This window comes from Cololabis saira, chromosome 13 (assembly GCF_033807715.1).
Source record: "Cololabis saira isolate AMF1-May2022 chromosome 13, fColSai1.1, whole genome shotgun sequence".
NCBI lineage: Eukaryota > Metazoa > Chordata > Actinopteri > Beloniformes > Belonidae > Cololabis > Cololabis saira.
Window position 1 is genome coordinate 33,110,563 of NC_084599.1, and position 22,163 is coordinate 33,132,725.

A 22,163-nucleotide genomic window follows, 5' to 3' on the forward strand; every position below is an offset into this window, starting at 1 on the left:
CGTTTGCAGCCACAAGACCTGCACAGCTTGTGGTCATTGAGTGAACCATGAACTCCTCTGTACACCAGGGTAACTCTGAGGCAGATGTGAGAGCATCTGTCAGGCCTAAAGCTCAGAGAGAAGTAGGTCATGCATAAGGACTACGGTCCGAAGCACACCAGCAAATCTGCATCACAATAGTTAAAAAAATAAAAGAATCAATGTCCAGACCTCAAGACATTTGAAACGCCCAAAAACCTTGATGAACTGAAACAACGTTGCGAAGAAGAGCAAGTCAAAATTCCTCCATAAGGATATGAGCAGAGGTGTCTTACTTAAGTAGAAATTTTGGTTATCTATACTTCACTGGAGTAACGACTTTTTACTTTTACTCCTTACATTTTCACGCAATTATCTGTACTTTTTACTCCTTACATTTTAAAAACAGCCTTGTTACTCTATTTCATTTCGGCCTTTAAAAAAAAAAAACTATCCAGTTAAAATGCTCCATCCGGATAGAGTGAATTTGGTTGTGGCAGAGATGTTCTTGTCCAGTTTTGTTCTTACATCCGTTCCCTCAGATTCCTGCAACTAAACTTGGATGTACATTCCAATAAAGGTTAGGATAAATGATAACATGCCTCTGAAGTTTGACTTTTTGCACCATTACAATACTTATAGGCAACTAGTCATCATATCTCCTGCTCTCTGAAACACATGTTAATGCTCAATAGAACACATATATGGTTCTTTAATATATTTGCATTATACTAAGATGCATTCATTTTCAATGGCTTTTGTCCTTAATGGCTTTTTTCCCCCTTACATTACTTTTACTTTTATACTTTAGTAGTTTTGAAACCAGTACTTTTATACTTTTATTAAGTTGATACTTCAACTTCTACAGGAGTATCTTTAAACTGTAGTATCTATACTTCTATCTGAGTAATGGATGTGAATACTTTTGACATTCTGGATATGAGAGACGAATAAAGTCACAAAGGAAACAAGTTATTGCTAGTTAAAGTAGATCCATACACTGTTTAATCATGGGGATACTTAGTTTTGCCCAGGTGATTTGCTGTTTGGCTCGGTGATAGATGTTGCTGTTTATCTGACGCATTTGTCTAAGAGAATGATTTACCTAGGACTAGATGATTTTACTTTAAATGATGATTAAAGGAGGCGCTACTAACCTTTGAACATGACTGTAGATGTGCTGTAAGTGGGAGTCAATCAGCCAAATGTCCTCTTTTCCGTACGATTGTATGCTTGTATCTCACATGTGGAACGAGACACAAGTGTTTGCCACTGAACTGACTAATGTGTTAAAGAAGAAAAAGCCAAAAGGCTTTCAGCACTGCTAAAATAATAAATAATAGTCACTTTATTGGAACCGGTTACGTCTTGCACAAAGATGGCTAAGTTGCAGGTAAATTAGGGCTGGGCGATATATCAAGATTTTAATATATATCGATATATTTTCAAACACGATATGGTACAAGACAATATCGTTTATATCGATTTAAAAAAAAATAAAAAAAAATAAATAAATATTTTTTTTTTACATTTTTTTTAATGATTTTGATATAGCTTATTTTGTGACAAATTGACTTGAATGTTTTATTTGAGATTTGCACAAATGTTTTGTTATTTGCACAACTGTCAACCTCAGTGGAAAAGTCTGCCTGTTACTGTCTACATTGTATTAATTGCACAGTGTATTTTAATTTAATTGTTATGCAAGAAAGGGATAATTGTTTTATTTTATTCAAGAAGCATTTTTATTCTATATATGCAGGCAGTTTATTTTTATTCATTTGTTTTATACATTTTGATATTGTGCAGACCTCTGTTAACAAATGTACCTGTGTGACATTTGGCACGAGGCTTTGTATTAAAACTGACTGTTTTTTTAAGGGTTTGCCTCAGAAAAAAATAAAGCTAACAGAGATGCTATGCTATAATGCTTTGGGGGAAACCCCAATTATAGCACAGAAAAAATATTGAGATATATATCGAGTATCGCCATTTAGCTAGAAAATATCGAGATATGACTTTTGGTCCATATCGCCCAGCCCTAAGGTAAATAATAAAAACTGCACTGTTAAACTTTAAAAACTGGGAGAAATACAAGTAAAGATATGTGAAGTGTCAAATAATAAGCTTAATTTCTACACTATATAACACTGTCGTGGTGCTTGTTGATGGTGATGGGATTTGACAGCTTCATGGTTTAGTGTTTCTAATTAAAATAATAAGAACTGTATGGTTTCAAGTTTCGATAAAAAAAAGAAAAAAGAAATCAGCATATTGTAAACATTTCACCTTAATGTCAGTCTGATGATCAGGGTGTCTAACATCAGCGGAGAAACATGCTGGTATGCAGGATGAAGAGATACACCTCTTCACCAGACACTGCAGAAATCTGTGAGAGTTTCCTGACATTGAGCTGCTCCTGTCCACCTTCAAGTCTGTGAAACTGTTCTCTGTATACACATTAATAATAAGACCCCTCCGCTACTGGAGATCGTGAGATAGGTGTTGTAATTAAGCGGCGCAGCTCGTGCAGCTGCAGTGCTTTGTGAGGGGGATTATGGCGATGAATATGAGAGGAGAACAGATTCAGCTCATTAACTTTTAAGGTAAGCAGCTTTCAGATACATAAATGAACCACATGCCTACCTTGTTCTTGTTGTTTGCTGGCAGCGCTGGCTTTCTGGCCCGGGGAGTAGAAGGCAGACAGGACACTGAGGGAGCTGACCAGCTGACTTTGTATGGAGCTCATTTTCGAGGCACCCGGCTTCCCCGCTGGTTTCCCTGATGCCGGTGCAGCAGCAGCCGATTTCCCCGCAGGCTTGGCTGAGGTTGCCTTTCCTGCCTCTACTCTTTTGCTCGCCGTCTGCTTGGGTGCGCTGGTGCTTTCTTGCGGGCTGGCCGTCTGTTGAGCCGCAGTGCCGCTGCCCAGCTGTGCCCACTGCTCCCCGAGAAGGCCTGTTAACCGAGTAACGACTTGGCCCAGAGCTGCGGGTGATGTTGGCGATTCACCGGAGCCCCTGCGAGCGGACTGGGCCTCGCCGGCGTCCCTGCGGGAGGAGGCCTGGGCTTCGCTCGAACCGCGGCGCTGAGTGTCTGAGCCGCTGGAGCCTCTTCGCAGCGATTGTGGCTCTGTGGCATCTTTGTGAGGCGGTGGAGTTTCGGTGGAGCTTCTGCGCGAGCCCGGAGACTTGGCATCGCATGACCCTTGTCGAGTCGGCCGGGACTTGGCTTCTCCCGACGCACGACCCGGGGGATGCGACACACTGGACGCCCTCTGTGGTGCTTTCGGGTCCTTCGAACCCCGACGAGACGCGGAGGTTTGGGGCGGAGGATGGGTTTGGATGGATTTGGGCCTGCTTTTTTGGACTTCGCTGGAAGCTGTGGAGGGGGGCCGGGTCTCAGCGTCAGGCTGTACCTGAGAGTCCTCAGGAGGCGTTTTGGCTTCTAACTGAATCACAGTTGGCGTTTGAGGTTTCTCCTGTGGTCCAGAGAGCTGAGCTGAGGGTTGAGCCTCGATGTGGGACGAGGTCTGTACCTGCTGCTGCTCCTGGGCCGGGGGTTTGCTCTGAATCTGCTGGGGTTGGCTTTCAGCCTGAGGCTGAGCAGGTGATGGCTGTGCCGGTTCCTCCGAGGGCTTTCGGCCTCTTTGGGGTCTCACCGGAGCCACAGCCTTCTCCGCTGCTACCGCAACACTGTCAGCGCTCACAGTTTCTTTAAGGGACACTGTCTCTTCTCCCGTTTCTTTCTCTTCCATTTTCTCTGGGGTAATCTGTTTGTCTCCAACACATTCTGTCTCCACGCTTGTTGGGAGTTCGATTTCTGTCCTTTTTGAGTCGTCTTGTGCAGGACTCACTGTTTTGTCACTCTCGTTTTCTGTTGCAGAAACTGGACTGGGAGACTCTTCAACCTGGGTTTCAACATTTGAAACCAAAGATTGCAGAAGCGTGGCATCGGCAACCGTAACTGAACTCTCAGAAACCTCCACAGCCACATTTTCACTGACCACAAGACCTTCGTTCTCCCTTTCTCTGCCTTCATTACTCACATTGTTCCCTGCTTCTCTGTCTCTGGCTGGATGATTGTCCTGTTGTCTTTCTGTCTCCGTTTCAGTCTGCTGGTCACTCCTCGGTGCCATCTCCGTCTCTGTCACCCTGTCCACCGTGCCCACCCTCTCCGTTTCTGTGCCTTGGTCTACACTCCCGGCCCTCGCTCTCTGAGGATGGTCCGTCACCGTCTCTCCCTCTGTTTCTGTGACCCGGCTCACTCTTTCAGCTGCCGGCGTCTCGGTGGTCTGATCCTGAGTGATGACGCTCTCTGTTATCGTGCCCCGTTCCATGCTGTTGGCTCTGGCTCGAGGCTGAGACGCCGCGGCCGTTTCTCCCTCCATCCCCGTCACCTGGTCGCGTCCGTCAGCGTCACCGGTCACGGTTCCTCGGTCGATACTTCCAGCTCCTGGCTCGGGGGCGCACACTTCCACAGAGATCCTCTCAGTATCCGTACCCTGATCTACCGTTCGAGGCAATTCCGTCTCTGTTTCCTGGTTGGTGAAATCTATCTTCTCCGTGACCATCCCCATGTCTATGCTCTCTCTTCGGGGCAGCTCGTCGGCTCGTGTGGTACATATTTCCACTCTCATTCCCTCGCTCAGTTGTAAGATTTTCTCCTCTTTTGCTTTGTTCTCCTTCACTTGTTCCTTCAGAAGAGTTTGAGTCGTCTCCAGCTGTTGGCTGGCTTGAGTCAGTTTTACCTCGAGTTGCATTAACTTCTCCTGCAGGTTCTGCGTTGCATCTCGGTTCTTGGCGGTTCCTATTTTCGCTGTGTTAAGATCTTGGCTGCTGCTGGTTTCATCTTCTTTTATAATCTTTTTTAATTCCTGTCTCTCAGTGTTCAGCGATAGCTTCTGATCTGCATGAGGCTCTGTTTCTCCCTGTGCTGTAGAAGTCTTGCGTTCGTGTGGTAACACTTGAACCGTCTCTGTCGGGCCATGTCTCTCTTTAACTGTTGCTGGCTTTTCCGGTATAAGTGCTGAAGCTTTTGAGCCTCCCGTGTGTTGGGTTGTAAGAGATAAGCTGAGCCCTTCTGGTTTGTGCCCTTGTGAGTGACTGGTTGTCCCTGCATCGTAACTCGTGGCTGCTGCAGAAGACGATGACGCGGACGCCTGTGCTTGGATTTGGGCCTGCAGCTGAAGCAGCAGTTGCTCCCTCTCTCCCCTCAAAGAGCAGATCTGAGCCTTTAGTTCTGGGATGGTTCTGACCTGGTCTTCCAGCTCTCTGACTCGCTTTAGCGCCACTGTAATCTGCTGGTGAAGACCCGCCCGATCCTGAGGGAGACATCGTCGTTCAATGACGTCCGGCGAAGCGCGGAACATGTTCTCCGTAGAGCCGTTTTCGGGCGTTCCTATAGCGCAGTCCGGACTGCTGGAATCCGAGCCTTTACGCTGCGGAAGGGTGATGGGCATGCTTGACGCTCGGAGGAGATTTGGCCGACTCTGAATCACAGCAGACTTGTCTTCAAGGCCTCGAGCCGCGGTGCCTGCTTCGTCTCTGGGTTTTGTGGACATGTAACCTTGGCTAGATGACCCCCTGCTGCTCTGGCTGGAAGTTCCCCCTTCACTAACACGGAAGTCAAAGATCTGCTGGACCTCAGCCACCCGGGATTTAGGCCTAGGTCCCAAGGTGGACGTCCCAGACCATGCACTGTCCTTTTCCTTGAGAACGGGCCTGACTCCATGACCTGGAAGACTGAAGTTTCTTGGCAGAGTACTGAATTTAGGTGGGCCCTTCACCCTCCGCTGTATGTGGACCCTTTTGATGGTGTTGCCTTTCTCAATATCATCCACATACTTGAGGAAGTCGAGATCGAGGTGGAAGCCATAGGGAGTCTCCACTGAATAGGGCAGCTGCTTCCTTTGAACGCCGCCCTCACTGGCCTTGGTCTGAAACCCGTTGGCTACAAGGAAGTAACACAAAGCAAATGTTTTAATAATGGAGAGATCTTTGAGTGTAAAATGCAATTACTTAATAAAATATTCAAGGCCTAAATCAGGGATTATGATCAGCATTAAGATTTCTTCTCACACTTTTATAGAGACAGACTGTACCGAGCTGTGCACATGCTTCTTCATTATGTAAAGTCATATCAATTACTGGGAAGTAATTATCATGCAGTGAATGTGCCAAAACAAACTAATCAGTATGTAAAAAGCTGCTTACGCTGTGCCAGCTTATGAACAGGGTGTGAGACAGGAGGCGGAACTATTTTTGAATGTACGTGATAAAAGATCTAAGTGCTTCATCTTCTAAGCGGGGAACTAAGAATTGAAATGAACAAAAAGTTTGAACTCTGTACGACTAATTAAAGCTGTTGCATTTGGAAAATAAGATGCTATTTGTGCGACATGTTACACAAGGAGGGATTGTTTGTTTAACTCGAGGGCTGAGCGGCACTCACCACTTTTCTTGTCCATCATGGGAAGCCGAGTTTTCAGTCATCTACTTGTGTTTGCTACAGTCGGAGCCAGCAGCCTGGATCAAACAGAAACGAGCGTCATGTAAGAAAGATACAACACATCAGTCATCATTGCTTGAATTTAATGAGATACTACAAAAAAGAAAATGTGTGCTTTTTTTCAGCCAGGTGTCTGTCATTTCCACGCAACATCTGTTATGTCTGTTCTTGTTTTTTTCTAAAAGTGCTTAATTTTCACATAGTCAGTGAGGCAAGTGACACCTTTACCCAGTCAAACCCCTGGAAAATGCAGCTAAATGACTCCTGGCAATCAGTCAGACCTTTTACAAAAGTGAGAAGCATTAGTGAGAAATCCTTAAATCCTTAAAGACTTTAAATGAAATCAGAAACTAATATAAAGACAAAAGCCTCAAACACATACATATAAAATTGACTCTAATTCAAAAATGTCTGTCAGTAAGAAGAAGATAGATGTATAATAAAAACTTAAAAAATACTTTACAAAGGATAACCTAAATAATAGAACAACAAATGCCAAGTAAACGTTTAAAGAACAGTTTGAATGGCATTAAAGACAGCAACAAAAGTGTAAAGTGTAAACTAAAAAGATTTTCTAATAGCATTCATTATAAGTAAATCCATCAGGATCTTCAAATAACATGCAGAATGTTTTTTTTTTGCATTAATTGCCTTCAACAACCTGCATTAATATTCAAGAACCCTAATGGAGGTCATGAAGCTTCCGTTATCTGGCGTCCAGTCAACTATGAGGCATTATGCAAAATGCCTTTTACGTTATAAGCAAAAGGAAATATTTACAGCAAGAGTACTGTTGAGTCCATTAGACTTATTCAATATTACGAGACCGACCCTGGACAGGGCTGCTGCCAGTTTTCTTTATTTGTACCAAATGGAAAAAAGCAGAGAAACTAAAGCCTGAAGAAGAGAAGCCGACAAAAATGGGAAGCAATTCAGAAAGTGGACTCCACACTTTTAAGGGCTTATTGCAAAGCATTCTAATAAAAATATCCAAAACTAATAATAAAAGCCTGGCAATTTTCCCATCTTTGCATGAACATCAGTCTAAATCCATTTTAAATGAGCACTTAAGCCCCTAAAGCCAAATATTAGTTCTCAGAATATTTAACAAATAGACACACATTATTCATGCAATTTTCATTCAAATTTGTGTCAGAGGAAAAAACCTGGTGGTAAAGAGACACAGTGCATGTGCCTGAAGCTGCAGTTTAATAAGTGCTGCAGTTCAAACTTCCAATATCCGCGACCGTTTCAAAGTAGTAAATCAAGCATTTTGCCAGAAAATGTCCCATGACATGTACAAGAACAGAAACGAAAGATGAATTGTGTTTTTCTCATTCTTTCTTTCTTTCAAGCATCATATTTTTTCTGCTCCCGAGTGTCTGCAAATGCTAGAGCCGATGGGTTGCATATTTTCACTTTGGTGGTAGTCTCTCTGTCATCTGTTAATTTCTTTCTTAGTCGGTGCCACTTTTACGCTCAAAGAAGATAAGAGCCCTGCAGGAATAGAACAACACTCTTAGGAGGTGGTGTTCCCGTTTGAAATCGCTCCTTGATGTCCTGATAAAGAATGAAAACATGCACCTCCACACTGAATAAATCACTGAAAAAAAAAAGAAAAGTGCCCTGCAAAAAGACTGTCAGTACTCACCAACCAGCTGGCACTACAAGATGCACGAATATTTGAAGTTTTCAACCCATCCTGTTTCAAAACGTGTCTCCAAAAGTTACCAAAATGCAACAGAAACAATACCGGAAGTAACTAAAAATGCAAAAATTACATCCATTGCACCACATTCATAGCAACCTGTGTGCCCAAACCAACCCAATTCCAAGATGATTTACAGTAGTTGGAAGTACAAAGTCCTAGCCGCGAAGAAAGCTGAGCGTTGGGCAGTGCAGATTGCTCACATACTGCAAGGCAAGCATTACATGGGTTGGCAGTGTAATCAATCAAGATGACAGTCTGGGGCCTTAACAGGAAATGTGACAAGTTCTATTTGGTCGCCGTCACGTTGTCACAGATTGAGACCGAATAATGAAAGAAATAGGTGACCTGGAGCAAAACTCTTGTCTCTGTTAAGAGATGAGCAGCCGAACACAACAAACACACACTGGAGGAGGAACACACCATCCAAGTGACCTACCGGATCTGGCTCTGTGTGGCTGCTGCTATGGCAACCATTTTACAATCTGTTATTTCTGTGCGTCCCAGGAGTGGGGCGAGCGGAGAGGCATTCCTGACTCTTCGTGACGCTTAATGCGACTATGATCGGCTCGCTGTCCTTGAGGTTTAATTAGCTGATTTCAGAGCAAAAGAATGCTGTAAGTAATTGCTGAGTAAAAGTACAGGCAGACCCTACCGGCAACAGAGCACAGTGTGCAGGCAGCAAGGCCTCCTTTAATTAGATCATTGTTGAAAAGAGGCACAGAGGTACAGCTGAGAGAAAGGAGGCATAGTTAAGAAGAGAGAGAGAGAGAGAGATGGGAAAAAAAGAGTGGATTAGGCTTTGATTAAGTGAATGTTGAGAAAATGGGCAAAAGATGATTCCGTTAGAACGAAATGAAATCATAACAGTGACTTGAACCTCTATGAATTTTCTCTAACGAGTCACCCTACCTGACATTAAATACAGACGGTTTTATGAGATTTTGCTTTAGGATGTTTGCCTTTCCTTGACTGTGGTACTCAGCATTTTGTGCATTTAAAGATCTGCAGTTACAAAGCCCTGAGTCACCGAAAAGAGTTGCTCTGTCCCTCAGGAGGCTTTGCTTCTGACTCGCCTCAAACCGTCCCCTCTTTAGTTAATGGTATCGCTGCGAAATGCTGTCGCATAATCACTTCTTTGTGGCGAGGTTGGCGCACCTTTTACTGCTCCGTTATTGCCCAACTGGGCCTTTTGGGGAGTGGGGGAGTGGGGGATGGGGAGGGGGGTGTCATCGAGATACTTCGAGATAAAGCAAAGGATTTCAGGCAGAAGCTGAGAAACGGTGTTGCAGCACTGAACAATGGGAGAAAATATGTTTTTTTATCACCCAAAATCAGAAAATGTTGGAATATGCCCCACCCCCCAAAAAGACCCCAAAACATAATAAGTCTTACAGACAATATGAGCTCAAGATATTTCATATTGGCTCCATTTTTACCTCCATTTTTCATTTCAGGCCTGCAATGCTTTCCAAAAACAGTTATGGGATAGTTTTTCTGCTACAAGGAGGCAAACGAAAAGCTGTTATCGTATCCAGGTGATTGTCATGACGATTTGGTACTAATAGCTGGGATCGAATATGTCAAAAATCATAAAGATTGTGCACTTGGTGACAAGTTTTTGATATTGGGCATGGTTTTAGTTATGGACATAAGGTTTTCAAAAACCACCGCAAACAAATGGTGATGCCCCCTAGTGGCCGGTTTGCAGAAAATTCAAAATGGCTCCCGCCGAAAAGACCAAAGGTCATATCTCAGCTTCTCTTAGTCCTAGATTGTTGAATATTGTCACTTTTTTTTACTTTTTGGGTGCTAGGAATTCAATTCTGAGATAAATGTCCTATTTCAAGGTCATGTTGAAGGTCAAATTTAATTTTCAAGGTCATTTTTTGCCCAAAAAACTGCACAGGCTATCTCGAGAATTAAGTCACATAGAAAGATTATTTAGGGCTCTAGACTCATATTTTCACCCTCAAGGAATGCAATTTTCTATTTATTGGACAGGTCACTATCGCTGTAGTGTCAATAATCTCATTGGGTGAGAACAGTGGCTTCATTCATTCATTCATTCATTCATTCATTCATTCATTCATTCATTCAGGCTTTAGATGAACAGAACCTCAGAACTAATTCACAGTGAAAGAATAGGATTTTATTAAAATAACACATACTAAACATCAGCTGTGCATATTTAAACTCACTTAACACCTACAATTTCTGCCTCTATCGCCTCGCTTATTGATTCATTTTGAATTTCCTGCAAACCGGCCACTAGGGGGCGTCACCATTTGTTTGCGTGGGTTTTTGAAAACCTTATGTCCATAACTAACACCATGCCAAATATCAAAAACTTGTCACCAAGTGCACGATTTTCATGAATTCCCTCCCAGCTACTAAGTAGTATCCATGAAAGGCTTTGAGAAGCAAAGGTGAGCAGAGGATCCCCACTTTTGTTTACGTGTGTAAAGGAAAATGAGGGAACTGTCGGAAGAGAATGAGTCTTTCTACAGATTTGCAGTCAAGGTGTGCAGGACGATACGGCCGACAGCTCTCTGTCCAGATAATCCCCCCCAATATTCCTGTGCACGCAGGCAATCTCCAGTCTCAGGAGGGCTGTCAGGAGGGCTGCCACGACTCCTCTTCACTGTCAGGCACGTTTGTGCTGGTGTCGACAACATGTGCACTGGAACATGAACAAGTGGAGGAACGTCGTGTTCAGTGATGAGTCCAGATTCTGCCTACAGCAGTTTGTGACCAGGCTGGTGACCAGCATGACGGTGCCAGGCTGTTGTGTCTGTGTTTGGTTATTCCACACACTTGTGAGGCTCCTATTTGTTAAATGGACAAATAGTTGCCAATATGTGGTGTTTCTTCAAACTTTATTCATCCAATCCATCAAATGTGAAACAAGAGCCAATAGCAAATAAGCTGTTTGGAAGATTTGGCACATTTTTCATGGGCGCAACCCACATACTCAGCTCTGCTGCTCCTCCCACAAATGCTTGTTTCTTAAAAATATTCCACAATTTAAAAGGGAAATAAACAGCTTTCCATTTATGAGATTTATTGCCAGGGAGTATTGCATCCTTACTTTTTGTGCTAAGTTTATTTAAAGAATGTGGACGAATTTCTGTGGATAAAGGGCAACAGCGTGAGCTGGACACCCATGAACTTCAATCCCTCAGATGGAAATACATCAAGGACTCCATAACCACCACAATAGAGAGCTTCATTCACAAAATAAACTTGAAATTTGACTGTGAAAATAAGGAAACCTCAGCTGCATCTATGTCAGTAGTGTGCTGCAGGCTTGCAAAATGTGTGTTGCTAATACAGTGATTGTCAAACTTTGGGGTGTGCAGCCCTTTTTTTTATCCCAAGAAAATGTTTTAACAGAATAATATTTTTTATTTTTTAACTCTGATTCATTTTCAAAGTTACACAAAACAAATCGTACTTCCATGGTGATTAGACGGAGAGACAGATGGATTCACTGATGGACTCTTTTTGGACTTCTTTTCTACCACAGTGAGATGAAAACAACGTACAGATCTGAGCTGAATGCTGAGCATGACTCCAAAGGATAACAAGCCTGAAGCATCACTTCAAAAGGTGTACAATGTACTGACATAGTCATGACTGTTCAAGCCTAAACCCAGCCAATGCTTAACATAACTTCAGAGCCAGCTTATATATATATATATATATATATATATATATATATATATATATATATATATATATATATATATATGGGGTCCTGGAATTTTCTCTCCCTGGAAATGTGCGTATGACAGGAAATGAATGGGAACCAGTGGGTTAATAGAAGTATCAGACCTGCAGATAAATCCTGCTGCATTTGATGAAATTCAGCAGGTTAATATGGATGATGAGGCGGACAGTTACGCCAGTGTAGTTTGTAGATAATCCAGGTTGAGTTATTAATTCAATTTTGGAAGCTGCTGTTGACACTGACTCACAATCCACCCTGGATTACAGTCATAATGACTGTGAGCTGTACGCCAGTAAAGGGCGTGCTAATCCAAACTGAAAGCATTTAACCCAAACGACGCATAGCTAAAAAAGAAGTGACGGGTGTGTGTGTGTGTGTGTAAAACCATGTGTGTCAGCGCTATTTTAGTCCCTCTCTTTGAGAGCGAGTGTTAATAAGAGCTCTAAGGCCGCGTTCAGACTGCAGGCAAATATCCGATTTTTAGCCCATCCAGATTGAAACTGGATGACTCTTTTGAAGTCTGAACAGTCCCAAACCGCATGATATCCGATTTTTGCAAACCAGATCGAAACCACCTCCAGGAGGTTCATCTCCTGCCTGTGTACAGACCCCTGGTGCACAGGGAACCAGCTGTCTCCCGCACAGTGACGAGATGGTCCAGCGAAGCTGAAGAAGCTTTGCAGGACTGTTTTAACACAACTGTGTGGGAGGAACTCTGTGACTCTCATGGGGATGACATTGATGGTCTCACTGACTGTATCACAGATTACATTAACTTCTGTGTGGAAAACACCATACCCACAAGGACAATAAGGTGTTTTTCAAACAACAAACCCTGGATTAATCCTGGCATAAAGGCTCTCCTGAAGGAGAAGAAGAGGGCCTTTAGATCAGGAAATAAAGAGGAGCTGAAGACTGCTCAGAAGGAACTAAGAAGGAGGATCAGGGAGGGGAAGAACTGCTACAGAAGAAAGATGGAGGAACAACTGCAGCAGAACAACATCAGAGGAGTCTGGAAAGGCCTAAAAACCATCTCGGGCCACAAGAAGAAACCAGACTCCCAGGCTGTGGGGGATCAACAGTGGGTGAACGATCTAAATTTGTTTTTCAATAGATTTGATCAGTCTTCTCCCCCTCCCCCAACCCAGCTCACACTGCTGCAACCCCCTTCATCTGCTTCTACAGGACACCCCCCCTCCCCCTCCTCCTCCTCCTTCAGCTCAACAACAGCCCCCCCACTGTCATCGACACCTTCACCTTCACCTCCAGCTCCCCCCCCACCCCCACCTCCACTCCCAAAACAACAAAGCTCATCCCACAGCCGACCCCCCGCTGTTCCTGCTCTCTGCTCTACCCCCCCACCCCCCTCCACTGTTCCTGCCCTCTGCTCTACCCCCCCACCCCCCTCCACTACCTCTGATACACCCCCCCCCTGCTCCAGCTTGTCCCTCACAACCCTCCAGGTGAGAAATCAGCTCAGGAAGATGAACGCGAGGAAGGCGGCAGGTCCGGATCGCATCAGCTCCAGGCTCCTGAAGTCCTGTGCAGACCAGCTGTGCGGGATTGTTGGACACATGTTCAACCTGAGCCTGAGGCTGGGGAGGGTACCACCACTATGGAAGACATCCTGCGTGGTACCTGTTCCCAAGAACCCGCACCCCAAGGACCTCAGCAGCTTCAGGCCGGTGGCTCTGACATCCCACCTGATGAAGGCCCTGGAGCGGCTGCTCCTCCGACATCTCCGCCCCATGGTGAGCCCAGCGATGGACCCATTACAGTTTGCTTACCAACCTGGCATTGGGGTGGATGATGCCGTCATCTTCATGTTACATCGTGCCCTGTCTCACCTGGAGAAACCTGGGAGCACTGTGAGGATCATGTTCTTTGATTTCTCCAGTGCGTTCAACACCATCCAGCCGGCACTTCTGGGAGACAAGCTGGAGAATGCAGGGGTTGACAGTCACCTCACATCCTGGATTCTGGACTACCTCACCAACCGGCCACAGTATGTGAGGACACGGGACCACACATCGGACATGGTCGTCTGCAGTGTGGGGGCCCCGCAGGGAACGGTCCTGGCGCCGTTCCTCTTCACCCTCTACACTGCTGACTTCTCCTACAACTCCCCAACCTGTCACCTCCAAAAGTTCTCTGATGACTCTGCTATCGTCGGCCTCATCACTGATGAAGACGATAGCGAGTACAGAGAACTGTCCCAGGACTTTGTGGACTGGTGCCTGCAGAACCACCTCCAGATCAACGCGGGGAAAACCAAAGAACTGGTGGTGGATTTCCGCAGGTGTAATAAATCCCCCTCGACACCGGTGAACATCCAGGGAAAGGACATTGAGATGGTGACATCTTATAAGTACCTGGGTGTTCACCTCAACAATAAACTGGACTGGACTACTAATTCCTCTGCACTCCACAGAAAAGGCCAGAGCAGACTCTATTTGCTCAGGAGACTGAGGGCCTTTGGTGTGCAGGAGAAGCTCCTGAAAACATTTTACAACACTGTGGTGGCATCAGCCATTTTTTACGGAGTGGTCTGCTGGGGCAGCAACATCACAGCTGCAGACAGAAGGAGGCTGGACAAAACAATCAAAAGGGCCGGCTCTGTCGTGGGCTGCTCTCTGGACACAGTGCAGGTGGTGGGAGAGAGGAGGATGATGGCTAAGCTGTCATCCATGATGGAGAAGGACTCCCACCCCATGAAGGACACCTTCAGAGCGCTGGAGAGCTCCTTCAGCGACAGGCTCCTTCACCCTAGGTGTGTGAAGGAACGCTACAGACGGTCCTTCCTCCCTGCAGCTGTGAGACTACACAACCAGCACTGCTCACAGTAGACCACAAACAATACAAACAATCCTGACAATAAAAACCATTCTGCAACGGGCATAAATAACATCTGTAAATATCCATCTGTTTTTTCTTTTTGTATACTAGAATTTATTTATTTTTTTTTTATTTATTACTATTTTTATTCTCCTTCTTATTCTTATTCTTATTATTATTGTATATACTGTTTATAGTGTTATAGTGTTTATTATTATTATTATTGTTGTGTGATATTGTGTGATATTGATGCCTCTTGTTTTGCACTATCCCCTTTGCTGCTGTAACCTGGAAATTTCCCCTCTGGGGGACTATTAAAGGATTTCTTATCTTCTTATCTTATCTTATCTTATCATATCCGATCACTATCGCATTTGGGCGGATGGCTCGCAGTCTGAACAGCTCCAAACACTCAGATCGGATATGACTGTCCCAGACGCTCCAAACCACCCGCCCATTTCCAGTTGTGGAGCTACTCATCCTTTCACAGAGAGCATGTACAATCTCTGATGTCACGTCAAAAACTATTATTTGTAGTTTAAGTGTTGCAAATTCACATTACAAGTCATGTTTAAATAGCAGAAAAAAAGACCGCATTTCCACGTAGGTGCGGGTCGCCGCGTACCCTACGCCGTAGGCTCTGCGTCGGTGTAACGCAGAACCATAAATCAGCCTTCAGTCGCGCTGTGAGCCTGAACCTGCAGCCCGTCAGCCCCTCTCCTCCTAGGAGGAGAGGTTATGGAGCGGGGCTGCCAGTTATTCATTGCTGGTTCGTTTTGTTAACTCTGAGCTTTGTTGGTTGGTTTGTTAGTTTGCTGGTGGTTTTGTTCTGAACACTTTTCTCTGTGACGCCGGATCCCTCCACCGAGACACAACTTTTGCCGTATGCGTTCATTGTTATGTCTAAAAATGATGCGCAGTGCCCACCCAATCAGAAACGGTACAGATATTTTGGGATTTTTTTATATATAAAAAAAATACATGACTTCACACAATACACGCGCTGGGTGACGCCTCCGCTCCGACGTCGTTGCTACGGCAACCCGTCAGATCAGTCAATGTGTGGCGCAGTCTGAACAGAGCCAGATCCGATATGGACACTTGCTAAAAACAGTGTGGACAGTCAGCCCTGAAAATCGGATATGAGAAGGAATCAGATATATATCTGATTTGCCTGCAGTCTGAACGCGGCCTAACTTTGGATTCAGTATGTGTGTTCATAACAGTGCATCTGCATGTGAGTCTCTGTGTTTGAACAGGGACGTCACACCGAGCGGCACACATGCACATAACACATGCACATAACCTCTTACAGGTCATGCTGCGATCTGTCAGCACCGATCCAATAAGGATGACGGCTGGGCACGAGGCAACACCAATCGGTAATGTCAAGTCTGGAAAACTAGAGTAATGACTGTACAGTACATAAGATCATACTCACAGCTGGGGTTTTCATACACCTACTACATTATACATCAAGCGTTTTAAAATCTTACAGGTATTTTGAGGAAATAGGACTCAAAGAGTCAGAGAAAACACTAAAGTTTATTGTACACAAAAGCCAATCTACAAACATGACTATTGAATAAGTGTGAGTCAGAGTGTGAGGATGTTATATAAGGTTACAGGACCAACTCAGGGATTCACAAGTGGACATCAGACAAACACTCATCCACACTCTTCAAATCACAGCTGACCTAACCCACCTACAGTAGGAGCATTAATTGAATGTCATGGGTCATTACATAGGAGTGTCTGTGTACTGGAGATTGAATTAGTGGGATACACTGGCACAGAAAAGGACTGGACGGAAGAGAGACCAGCAGGAAATAAGACCAGAGAGAGCAAGCAGGGGACACGACGTGGGAGGATGGGAGGAGAAAGACGAGAAAAAGAGGCAGAGCTTGGTGTGGCAGCTGCACTCATTTCTCATCCATGTTTCCATCTCCGCAAACATCTAGTCCAGGTTTCCTGTCTCATATCCGTCTACTTCTATGTTAATTCTGAAAAAGCACGTTTTCAGGTGCATTTTCAGGTGTAGACATGAATGTTAACCAGTTACAAAGGTGAAAGAGGTGGCGATGACCTGCAAGCTGCTGCAGGTCAGAGAAAAAAAAGCAACAACAAACAAGCACAGGTCTTCAGTGATTATCTCCATCTTGACATGGGACAGCTATCTCTGTTTACACTTGTACTACCCTGAGAAGGTAAGCAGCACTGTCCGGTTTAATACCTCATCTCCCAGAACACAAACGGACAAAAAAAACAGGGAAAAAAATAGTATAGTCGTATTCAGGCAATTTCAACATGACAAAAGGGGCAACCCACGAAAGAACAACCATGCAATTCAGAGATATTCCCTATGATACAAGTATGAGCGAGGGATGAAAAAAAGAAGGGTCAATTAAGTCAATATAAAGAGTTGCATGTGTGGGTAACAATTTTGCACAACACCCTTAACAGTGATCTTCATTCCTGTTCGTTGAGAGCTGCTGTCCTGCATGTTCTTTATGGTTCCCTGCTCTACCACACCAGATTTTAATTAGTGATCATCACCAGCTTGTCATCAAGGTCTGCACAGTTCTGGTGGTGACACGGTAATCTGAAGCAGGGAAACATCTAAGGCCACGCTTACACATAGCCGGGTATTTACAAAAATTGATATTTCCCCCTCTACGTTTTTTTTTTTTTTAATTGTTTATTTTGAACACATAAGGAAAAAAATATAAGATTTTAAAACAAATTCAAAACATACAGAAAAAAAGCAACAACAACAAAAACATAATACAAACAGGGGAAAAAAAAAACAGTGTCCGAAAAGGAGCAGGTAGAAGTAAAATGTATTTAACCCTGCCCCTTTGTTACCTCTATCATAAATTAAACATAAATATGAATAATAAATAGCTGCTAATTTACCTATTAGGCTACCGATTTTCCCATTGGTTGTGCCTTTGCACCTAACCAGCTAACAAACACCATTTTGCGTTAACATAACTCCTCCTCAACCAAATAACTTCCCAGAACTTCCTTTTTGTACCGTTTTTTAAATTGATTTATATTTGTACATTGCTTCAACCCATCACCCAACCCATTCCATAAATCCACTCCAACAACTGAGATACACATGCTTTTCCTTTTAGAATGAAAACATTGTTTTTTGAAATTATATTTTCCTCTTTTCCGTTTTCCGTTTTGAGAAAATACCATAATTTACACAAACCCGCATAAATTCGCTGTTAAGGTGCTATGAGCAGCCAAACCTGCAGGCGGCAGTGTAACGAGAAGCATAAAGTCATGCTAGCCAATCAGAATTCTGGAAAAAAACATCAACAAATGACACGAGTAACTACAGTGGCCAAACACATTGTAAACACAGGACGCACACATGACGCTGGTGACATTTCTGTCGCATAATGTGACGTTCTGAAGCCTAAATGTCCATTTCCCTCTGTTTACAAGCAAACGTGAAGACAGAGGTTTTGCAAATCTCCACTTTGGCTGGAGTTTTCAGAAATGATAGTTTTTGGCGACTTTGAGCTTCGTTTTTGTGTAAACGAACGGCCAAAACGCATGAAAACGCCACCGTTTTTGCTACGTGTAAACATCCAGGACAGTGGCTCTAGAGAACCTGAAATGAAGACCACTGCTCTACAGAGTGGAGATGCTTCTGCACAACAACCTTAGGAAATACAGAAAACTCACTGACATGACAATTTGGAACGGGGAGGTTTATGACTGCTGATCCGGATCAAATCACAGGCGACCCTTTTTCTCCAAGTCATAAAGACAGAACTGAGAGATGTTATCCGATATCACATATCTCAGTCTGTGTGTTCTCCGCAGGAACAGATCAATCTCCCTGCTCTACAAGAGCTATTTGAAAACAGTCTGGCCCATTTTTCTCCAGTCTGAGATTATCTCTGTCGGCACCACTGTCCCACTAGAACCCATCACTGGGGCCAATTTGCCGAGAGTGTTACTCAGTCAGGTGATTCTGATTGAGTCCGGGTCATCTTCCAGAACTCTTTGCAGTCAAATGCCAGCATGATGCAGCCGGGTCCAGTCTGACAGAGTTAATTTTCAGCAGAGATTGACTGCTGAGACCCTTCGAGCCAAACATCTGGCTTTTAAATCCACGTGAGAGGGAACTTCTGTCTATGGGCCTCATTTAACCGAGTCCAAATCAGGGCCCCAGTGAGTGCTTTATCTGCATGAAATGAGAATTCCTCTCTGACTGTCAATTTCAGCTCATTTTAATTAACAATATCAAAAAGATGTAGATAAAAATGCACATAAAAGGTGGTTACCCCAGTTTTTTCTGTTGTCAGTTTGTTGACGCAAGTAAAAAGAGATGAATAAAAAGGTCTCTATCTGATCTTTTTTTTTTACTCTTATTATTAATTAAAGATTGTAGTCTCTTTTGCTTAATGAAAATTACTTCCTTCAGAAGCTCAGGGCAAACAGTAAAGATGGGTCTAAAAAGCAGAGAGCAAGAGGGAGAAAGCAGCGTCTTTTAAGTTTGTCTATTGTTCACCTGCAGTTGCTTGTTTTCTTCATCCCCACATTAGAAAAACAAAGAACTCCTTTCACTATTGTAAAGATTGTAGAGACTATTGTGTGGGCTCTAATTCATATTCTGGGTGTCCCACTGCGACGTGCTGTGTTGCTACGCTCCTCCTAGACATAAAACTTCATCCGAATTGATCACTTCATTTCCTTCAAACACAAAAGAGACACAAAGCTAAAGTCTCTTCAAGAGTCATTATTTCTTTTTACAATCAGTATTAGGAAACACACATTTAATGTTTTCTAAATACAGGAAAGGAGATGTTGTAAAGGCCGAGTGTCTGGTTAATAGGAATGGACGATATTTTACCGTTCACGATATACCGTCAAAAAAATTCCCCACGGTAAGAATTTGTCATCTCGCGGTAAAAACGATAAATTCCCGTTGGTGACGTTTTTGTGTGAAACCGGATTTCACACAAAATCGATGCACAACGTACAGGAAGGAAGGAAGGAAGGACGGAAGGAAGGAAGGAAGGAAGGAAGGAAGGAAGGAAGGAAGGAAGGAAGGAAGGAAGGAAGGAAGGAAGGAAGGAAGGAAGGAAGGAAGGAAGGAAGGAAGGAAGGAAGGAAGGAAGGAAGGAAGGAAGAAAGGGAGGGAGGGAGGGAGGGAGGGAGGGAGGGAGGGAAGGAAATGAAAGAAAGAAAGAAAGAAAGAAAGATATGAGCGTGAAAGAAAGAAAGAAAGAAAGAAAGAAAGAAAGAAAGAAAGAAATGAGCCTAAAAGAAAGAAAGAAAGAAAGAAAGAAAGAAAGAAATGGGCCTGAAAGAAAGAAAGAAAGAAAGAAAGGAGCCTAAAAGAAAGAAAGAAAGAAAGAAAGAAAGAAGAAAGAAAGAAAGAAAGAAATGAGCCTAAAAGAAAGAAAGAAAGAAAGAAAGAAAGAAAAGAAAGAAATGAGCCTAAAAGAAAGAAAGAAAGAAGAAGAAAGAAAGAAAGAAATGAGCCTAAAAGAAAGAAAGAAAGAAAGAAAGAAGGAAAGAAAGAAAGAAAGAAAGAAAGAAAGAAAGAAAGAAAGAAAGAAAGAAAGAAAGAAAGAAAGAAAGAAAGAAATGAGCCTAAAAGAAAGAAAGAAATGAGCCTAAAAGAAAGAAAGAAAGAAAGAAAGAAAGAAAGAAATGAGCCTGAAAGAAAGAAAGAAAGAAAGAAAGAAAGAAAGAAAGAAAGAAAGAAAGAAAGAAAGAAAGAAAGAAAGAAAGAAAGAAAGAAAGAAAGAAAGAAAGAAAGAAAGAAAGAAAGAAAGAAAGAAAGAAATGAGCCTGAAAGAAAGAAAGAAAGAAAGAAAGAAAGAAAGAAAGAAAGAAAGAAAGAAAGAAAGAAAGAAAGAAAGAAAGAAAGAAAGAAAGAAAGAAAGAAAGAAAGAAAGAAAGAAAGATAAATTCCCATTGATAACGTTTTTGTATTGGTATTTTTTTTATCGTTATCGGGATAAATGCCAGAAATGATCGTGATAAATTTTTTAGTCCATACCGCCCATCCCTACTGGTTAAACATAACTAACTTTAACTTTATCTGCAATGGTCGGTCCCTGACTGCTACTGTACCACCTTTGTCCTGCTACTGTCTGAGGACAGATAAGCACCGCCACGCCTTCCCTGCAACTGTTGCTTTCTGCCATTTCTCTGTTCTCTGTCTTCCCTCTGCAGACTGCCGTCCTTACGCAACACTACAGCCGAATTCCAATACGAGGAGCAGCTGCTTGCTTTCATTATGGAAAAAGGAAGTGACACATCTATTATTTATTGCAGAACACATTCGACTCCCTCCAGTGGGACCTCCGTTAGTATTACGGCTAGTTCCGCTTACGGATGTTAATGAAAGTTCTGCAGGTAATTAGCACTGAGTCATTTCACTGTATCAACAGTTATGAATGTTAAGGATGTGAGGAGGTTACGACAAGGAGAATAGGAGGGAAACGGTGCAAATGACAGAAAGAGAAGTAAAAATAATGAAAAGGGATGCATTTGAGAAATAATTTGATAAAGAATGACTGGATTAGTTAAATCTGTTCATACAGTCGGGTTTTAGAGATGGGGCATGTGCTATAAATATAAAAAAGAAAAACAATACAAATAGAAAGTATGAGAGGAGGGAAAAGGTGTGCCTTGCTGTAGAAAAAGAAGATCACTTACAGTCATCTCGCAACACATAATATCCGACTGACTACAGGTTAAAGGACACATGTATACAAAGATTTATTTTGTAAAAAAAAAAAAAAGTAAATTATTTAAAAAATGTACTAGTATTATTGAGAATTTTCATTCCGGTGAGCAAGATTGGTCTCAGCAGCTCCAACAATGATACTACCACTATCGTGTTTCAGCATTAAGATTATTTTCTTACACTTAAATGCAGTGTTTTCCTGATTGTATGCCTTCTGGGTCCTCTTTGTTTACCTTTCAGGACTTGTTAGAAATCGTAATAGCCACATTCAAGGTTTTCGCAAACTTTCCAGCATTGCTACACAAACAGAATCTGCCTGATATGTTCAGATACAGCATTTCAACAGAAAAGTTCAAACCCTCTCACAATAAACAATAGTGTGTCCCTTTGCTCAGAATATGAACAAAGACGACAAAAGCATACATGCATTTTCTTCAGAAATCTATAATATTGTTAATTATACCTTAAAAAAGCACACACCAAGTGCAAGCAAATAATAAAAGTGAATAAAAATGATAAAAGGTCTGCCATGAACAGAGTGGATAAATGGTAGTTCAAGGTATCAGCACATTATGTAGAGAAGGTTTGCCGTTGGGAGTAAGTCGACACCTAAATTCACACTCTTTTTATATTAG

At 43.0% G+C, this 22,163-nt stretch overlaps 1 protein-coding gene across 3 annotated transcripts in view; it reads right to left on the minus strand.

The window, feature by feature from the left end:
- kank4 (KN motif and ankyrin repeat domains 4) overlaps nucleotides 1-22,163 on the minus strand; it is a 100,278-nt gene that overhangs the window by 17,597 nt on the left and 60,518 nt on the right. For all 3 annotated transcript variants that reach the window (XM_061738707.1, XM_061738705.1, XM_061738706.1), the window contains exons 2-3: nucleotides 6,469-6,542; nucleotides 2,665-5,967 (exon numbers count right to left, since the gene is read on the minus strand). In XM_061738707.1, the coding sequence (XP_061594691.1) occupies nucleotides 2,665-5,967; nucleotides 6,469-6,487 (3,322 nt within the window). In that variant the 5' untranslated portion in view covers nucleotides 6,488-6,542. The remainder of the gene's footprint in view (nucleotides 1-2,664; nucleotides 5,968-6,468; nucleotides 6,543-22,163) is intronic.